Below are 7,403 nucleotides of genomic sequence, written 5' to 3'. Positions count from 1 at the left end.
CTATATCCAGAAAATATTGGAGAAATTCAATATGGATAAATCATACCCTAATAAAACTCCGATGGTTGTTCGTTCCTTAGAAATAGGGAAAGATCCATTTAGACCACGGGATATTCGGGAAAAGGTGTTGGGACTATAAATCCCATATCACAGTGTCATTGGCGCACTTATGTATCTTGCAAATTCTACCAGACCTGATATCGCATTTGCAGTAAACTTACTTGCTAGGCATAGTGTAGACCCAACTCGTCGTCATTGGACAGGAACAAAGTGTATCCTCAGATACCTTAATGGCACAAAGGATCTTGGTTTATTCTTCAAGAAAAATCATGATCCCAGTATGATTGGTTATAATGATGTAGGTTACTTATCGAATCCTCATAATGGAAAATCCCAAACAGGATTTGTATTTCTATATGAAGGTATAGCTATTTCATGGAAGTCTTCTAAGCAGACTCTGACAGCGACTTCTACTAATCATTCTGAAATTACTGCTCTATACGAGGCATCACGAGAATGTGTATGGCTTCGCAGAATGATTAACCACATAGAATAGTCATGTGGTATTGGTTTAATTGAATCACATACAATTATCTATGAAGATAATTTTGCTTGTGTTACACAGATGCAAACAGGTTACATAAAGAGCAATATCACTAAGCATATTGTTCCTAAACTGTTTTATCCCCGTGAATTACAAGAAAGCGGGGAAATAAACATCTTGCAGATCAAGTCATGTGATAATCTCGCTGACCTATTTACTAAGTCCTTACCAACTTCTGTGTTTCAAAAATTGATACATGGAATTGGTATGCGGCAACTTCGAGATTTGCTAGAATCAGGGGGAGACATCTCCTAAATGTTGACCTGTACCAACATCGTATTATACTCTTTTCTTTCACAAGTTTTACTTGTAAGGTTTCTTGTTAAAGTTTTTAATGAGGTAATATTAACATAAGCATGTGTCATATTTCCTATTTTCTCCACCGGGTTTTTATGGGAAATATCAAAGACACATATTGCCCTCACAACTCATCCATGGTTTTTTTCCTGAAAAGGTTTTTTATGTGAGTTATCCAAGAGGCAATACCAATAATATGTTGTCATATTTTCTCCTAATTTTCCCACTGATTTTATACAGGAGTTTTAGCGACATATCACTTTATATTGCTTCTCATATTTTTCCTGAAATAGTTTTTGGTAGAGTAATCTATATGTCGTATCTCCAATATTTTTTCCCACTGAGGTTTTTAATGGGATACCAATGATATAGTGATTTATTTAAATCACACTCATATATGTTATTTTCTCCTTATTTTTCTATAAGGTTTAAAGGAGTTTTTATAGCATATCTATATATACATATTCCTTAGATTTTTCCCATAGGGTTTTTCGAGGAATCCAAGCATATAACTACATTGGTCTCAAAGAAGATTCGATCAAGGGGGAGTGTTGTGAAATGACGTCGGTACACCAGCAGGCGTCCTTCTACAGATGATCTCATCCGTCCGTATGGATCCGTACGGTATCCGTACAAGCAGTTAGGATTAGAGATTAGATTACAGTTAACTGTGTCACCGATGGGGCATGTCTCATGGTGACGAGATGTAACTTCTCCCGTCAGTTGTGTCCTTTGGACACACCCCTTCACATGTATATATTCTATGAGATCAATGAAACACAGAAGTTGTTCCTAAAATCTTTGTTCATTTCATTCACTTTGCAATAATAGACAAAGTTGAGTTGAAAATAAAAATTTAAAGACTGAAATACACTTTTGATAATTTATGGATGAAATTGAGGCTAAAGTGCAAAGTTTAAGGACTGAAACGATCAACTTCATAGTTATAGGATGAAATTGAGCCTAAAAGTAGAGTTTGATAACTAAAATGGCCGTTTTCAAAGTTCAGAGATAAAAATGAGCTTCGAGCAATAGTTCATGGACTAAAACGGTCTCTTATCTTATCATTAAATTGCTTGTCATATCAGCTTTTTTTATGACATGGCATCTTATCTTATCATTAAATTGCTTGTCATATCAGCTTTTTTTATGACATGGCAGCTCATTTAATTTCATCGAAACTACCTTGGTGCTTGGATTGGGACTGCCCTAAACGAGTCACAGTCACAGCTTACGTCTCTAATTAATCACCACCACTCATGATGATTAATCAACGGTTATTAATCACCCTGCCAAATCCGGAACCAACCAACCGGCCCCTCCCCCTCGTGCCGCCACCGCGAAAAGGCGCGAAGCAGCATCGCCCCCGGCCCTCTCCCCGTCCTCCTGTTCCCGGCATCGCCGCTTTCCGTCTTCCCGCGAACCGACGCCATCCTTCGCCCCAGTTCCACTTCTCGAATCGCATCCGATCCCGCCCGGCCGCCTCCTCTATACATTGGACCGGCCGCCCGGGCCGCTGATGGAGGCGGAGACTGGAGGGAAGCCAGCGACGGCGGAGGCGATGAAGAAGGCCAAGAAGGACGGGGTGGTCAAGGAGGTGATACGGCTCGAGCGCGAGTCCGTCATCCCCATCCTCAAGCCCAAGCTCGTCATGAAGCTCGCCTACCTCATCGGTATCTATCTATGATCGTCCTCGTCCTTCCATTAATTGCCGCCGGCCTGCCTGCACTGCATGCTGCTTCTTGGTTTCGTTTGCATTGGTTCGATCCTGCTCCGGTTTCGCGCGCTGCGTGCATTTGCTGTGAATGGATTGGATAGATCACCGCTGCCGCCGCCGGCCACCTTCCGTGGCAAACGGGGTAAGAGATCCAGTATCTCGGATTTCTTCCTTCGGGTGCAATGGATGCGGTGATCGTACTGTGATGGGATGCAGTGATCGTACTTTGATTGACAGCACTCCCTGAAACTCGTTGTCTCTGCTCCGTTGTGTGATCATTTGATTGGATTATGTTTCTTTTTTTTTCTGGTGGCGTTAATTGGAACGAGTGAACTGTGTGATTTTGGGGACAGAGATTCGTTAGTTCTCTGAATTCCACTCAACTACCGAGTAAAGAAAACGCCACTGGCTTATTCTGTCCAGTCTCATTTGTCACACACTTGTGATAAGCTCTTGAGGATGGAAATATGCTGCTAGGAAAATCTTATCCTTCATCTTCGTTTCGAAGTTATTATAGTTAATGTGGTTGCCATGAATTGTCTTTAATTTAACTAAAAAATGGTCACTACAATGTATTTTGCTCAATATATCTTGGTATGTAGATTTTTTTTATGTGTTATAGTAACTGCCTGTCACCTAAAAGCTGCCAGTTTACGCATACTGTGAATACACTTTCTGTTGTTTTTGCTACCTGAATGTAGTTTTAAGTTGTCTGCTAATCCTAAATATTTAATTTGTAGTGAATAATGTGACTTTTATTGGATAATAAATAGACTTATTGCTTTACTTCTCCATGTTAATCCTGATATACTGTCTATAAATTTAAAAATTGAAACTATGTGATTTATTTTACGTCGCCATAATGCCATAATCCTGAGTGTCTATTTTATGCCCCTGATTTATTCAGAGCGTGAGAATGACCGTGCGGAGTTCATGAAGCTATGTAAGAGGGTGGAGTACACAATCCGTGCTTGGTACCTTCTGCAGTTTGATGATCTAATGGTTTGTACTTATCCTTCTATTCGTTGTTTACAGTCCAAGTTAGTCGAGTTTCTTAATTTTTCTCCTGTGATGCAGCAACTGTTTTCTTTATTCGATCCTGTTAATGGTGAGAAGAGTTTGGAGCAGCAGGGCATGACATCCAATGAGCTTGACACTTTAGAACTCAATTTCTTAACCTACCTTTTTCAGGTTAGCCCACTTTCTGTTCCTTTCCACCATATTGAGTATGGTATCTGAGATTTTATATACAATAATAAGTTGTACTACCTCTGTCCCGAAATGCTACTCATGGTCCTAAGTAGATTATGGAAAAGAGCAACTTCAAGTTGTTATCTGACGAAGAGTATGAGGTAGCGCAGTCTGGTCAGTATCTTCTAAACCTCCCGATCAAGGTTGATGAATCCAAGGTATATGAAGTCACTTAAGATTTTTAATATGTATGCTAACACAACAATCTACTTCACTTTCAACTAGCTATATTTGAACAAATTATAGGTAGACAGCAAGCTATTGACAAGGTACTTTAAGGAGCACCCACATGACAATCTACCAGCATTTGCTAATAAGGTATGTGCATTCTCTGTAGTTCATTCTGCTAGTCATATTTCCTGCTTGAACCGTACAATTACTTGAACTGGGGAAATTTGTTTGCTTGTTCTAATTTTCTCTTCACAAGTATTCTTTCCTTGGTACCATTGCTCGCAAGGTCAAGGTCATCCAAGCTGGCATGCCCCTGATTCCTTTTTCATAGTTCAGTATATATAGTGTTATAGTAGTTAATTCACATCAAACATATCTTTACAGTATATTATCTTCCGTCGGGGCATTGGAATTGATCGTACAACTGACTATTTCTTCATGGAAAAAGTGGATGTCATCATATCTCGAGCATGGAGGTCATTGCTTCGAGTCACAAGGTATAACATGCTGATATCAGTCTTCTTTCCTTTTTTTTGATTAAAGTGAATGGTTATTCCTTTGATAATGCATCGGCATCGCCCAATTCAATATTTTAATATCAGGATCGATAGATTGTTTGCGAAGAAACAAGTACTGTCAAGAAAGGACACAAAGAAGACTGACGAAATAAATGATGATGTAGAAGAGCCAGATCTCGACGTTGAGCGTGTTCGTCTAGAGAAAATGGAACTGAGGTTGTAGAATCGGGCTTTCCTTCACATGAATTTTGGTAAATTAGGGTTGAACTTCTTTGGTAATGTGTGCTATATTCCATTTTTATGACAGCATAAAGAATCTATTAAGAAAAATAACAATTCAAGAGCCTACATTTGAAAGGATGATCGTGGTGTATAGGTACATAACTCTATATGGGTTATCATTTCCTTTATCCTTCTTCAATTCTCTTATCTTTGGAGTTGACGTGTCGATATAGTTGCTTATTCTGATCCTAACATTATAGGAAGGCTAGCTCAGAAAGTAATCCAGATCGAGGGATATTTGTAAAGCACTTCAAGCACATTCCGATGGCCGATATGGAGTTAGTCCTGGTAATATATATGGGTTGCTGGAAACATAATCCATACCGACACTTAATTTTAAGCACCATTTGGCATGTTTTATTTGCTCTCCTAAAGTATCTGTCATCACTATGTATTTGTGTTGTAGCCAGAGAAGAAAAACCCTAGTTTAACACCGATGGATTGGGTTACATTTCTAATTTCTGCTGTGATTGGTTTGGTATGTCACTGATGCTTTCATCATTAAACATGCTGCTTCTTTATCTTCAACCATCTGAATAGTGTTTCCTTTCAGGTCACTCTAATAGGTAGTCTAGAAATGCCAAAGGCTGACATATGGGTTGTCACAGCTATCTTATCTGGTCTGATTGGATACTGTGCGAAGATATACTTCACGTAAGTGATTTCATTTATAATACCCAACAAGAAAATTTTCTTTTGCTCATATGTTACTCTATAAGTATAACTAATATATGTCTGAATATTACCTCTACCGATTTGGTAAAATTCCAGGTACTACACTTTTTTTGAAACGAAATTCCTGGTACTACACTAATGCATGATGGATTTATCTCTTTCCAAACAGATTCCAAGCAAATATGGTTGCATACCAAAACTTGATTACAAAGTCAATGTATGATAAGCAACTTGATAGTGGGAGAGGAACACTTCTTCACTTGTGTGATGATGTGATCCAGCAAGAAGTATGCAAGCCTCACTATATCCCTGACAGATTTAACAGGCTTTGTGCGTGCCACTGATGTATCCTTGAACACTTTTGCAGGTTAAGGAGGTTATCATTTCTTACTATATTTTGATGGAGCAAGGAAAGGCCACTGTACAGGTAAACATATCTCCTAGTTCTCTGTATTGCTTATTGAAGTCCTGCTCGCTACTTGCTGTGTTTGTTCTTTTTCACATGTTATAGATTTCCAAGCTCTTAAGCATATAATTATACTGTTTGTTCATGTTCCAGTTGCTGTTCAGGCAAATTTCATCATCCTAGTAGACTTAATACAAAACTCTTAGAGCGCATATGAAAGTTCATGATATTCCCATATTTATCATCTGTCCAGGACCTTGATTTACGTTGCGAACAGCTCATCAAGGAAGAGTTTGGTATGGAGTGCAATTTTGATGTTGTGGATGCTGTAAAGAAGCTAGAGAAACTCGGTATTGTTTCTCGGGTAAGTTCTATTACAATTCCTGTAAAGGTGACTAACGCAAATCTTCAATAACAGAAGTATCTGTCCAGACCAGCGTCTGTTTTTTTCTAATCCTTGAGCAGTAACTTTTTCTTGATTCAGTGTGATCTGCCAGTTCAAGATTTCTTAACCTTGTCCATTCCAAATTTGTTGGACCTTATAATAATTCTCTACTCAGGACTCAATCGGGAGGATCCTATGTGTCCCATTGAAGCGCGCAAATGAGATCATAGGGACAACTACTGAAGAAATGGTGATGCGAGCCCAGCAAGCCCCTGCTGGTTCATAAGCCTCACGATTATTACACCATTCTGTCAAGATTTTGCGATGCAAGACCTGGCATGCTGATCCTATCTTTTGAGCAATTTGCTGGTGTAGGAGGTGGTAACCTTAAATATAGCTTGTGTCATTCTTTCATTTCTTCATTCGTTTGTAAGAATGGCATCATCCTTCTTTTTAGTGTACGGGTAGTGGAATAAGTGGATTGTACAGCACAGGATTTACATGTACAAAACCGTTGCTTCCTGATTGCTTTCGCATAGTTTAGTTACTTCCTGATTGTTTTCGCTGTTTCACACCAGCCTTATGATATACAGTATCATATATTGAAACATTTTAATCATGGCCCCGAAAAAACAAAAGACAGCTTGCTCCTGATGATATTTGTCTATCTAAGCAGGAATCACTCTGAAGTTGTTTTTCATATAGAGCATTGCATTACCATTTTGCAAAATGGTTTATCTCTTAGTCCAGGATATATGAAAATCAATACTCTGCAATTTACTATCCCAGCAGAAAACTACACTGACAGTTTCTTTGCACATTGACCCAGTATATATAATCCTGCTGATACTAAAGACTGAGCTCAAATAATCCAGTTTCTACCAGAGCTCTGACAATGCAGCAATGAAAGAACTACATTTGAACTAAGCAACATTCACAGTTCTTAAAAAAACATTCACAATTTTCAGTTCTTGTATTGCTGCGTTTAAACTGAATTTAGCAACAGAAAATTTAGTCTCAAGACTATCATGCCAAAATAAACACAATGTTCTCAGGAGTGTAGTAATGTAACACCACGGTAATAATAGATGTCTTAT

At 38.6% G+C, this 7,403-nt stretch overlaps 1 protein-coding gene across 1 annotated transcript; it reads left to right on the top strand.

Moving 5' to 3' along the window:
* The first annotated feature begins 2,259 nt into the window (after positions 1-2,259).
* Positions 2,260-6,936, top strand: LOC136485130 (uncharacterized). The gene is made up of 15 exons (XM_066482073.1): positions 2,260-2,574; positions 3,526-3,620; positions 3,696-3,809; positions 3,923-4,027; positions 4,116-4,187; positions 4,425-4,537; positions 4,643-4,774; positions 4,866-4,934; positions 5,041-5,128; positions 5,247-5,318; positions 5,394-5,494; positions 5,685-5,802; positions 5,883-5,942; positions 6,175-6,285; positions 6,482-6,936. The coding sequence occupies exons 1-15, from the start codon at positions 2,421-2,423 to the stop codon at positions 6,590-6,592; spliced, it is 1,515 nt and encodes a 504-aa protein (XP_066338170.1). The 5' UTR covers positions 2,260-2,420; the 3' UTR covers positions 6,593-6,936.
* Positions 6,937-7,403: the final 467 nt, after the last annotated feature.

The sequence above is a fragment of the Miscanthus floridulus genome, chromosome 10 (genome assembly GCF_019320115.1).
Source record: "Miscanthus floridulus cultivar M001 chromosome 10, ASM1932011v1, whole genome shotgun sequence".
NCBI lineage: Eukaryota > Viridiplantae > Streptophyta > Magnoliopsida > Poales > Poaceae > Miscanthus > Miscanthus floridulus.
Note: the sequence above shows the minus strand (reverse complement) of the source record. Positions and strands in the feature narration are given on the sequence as shown.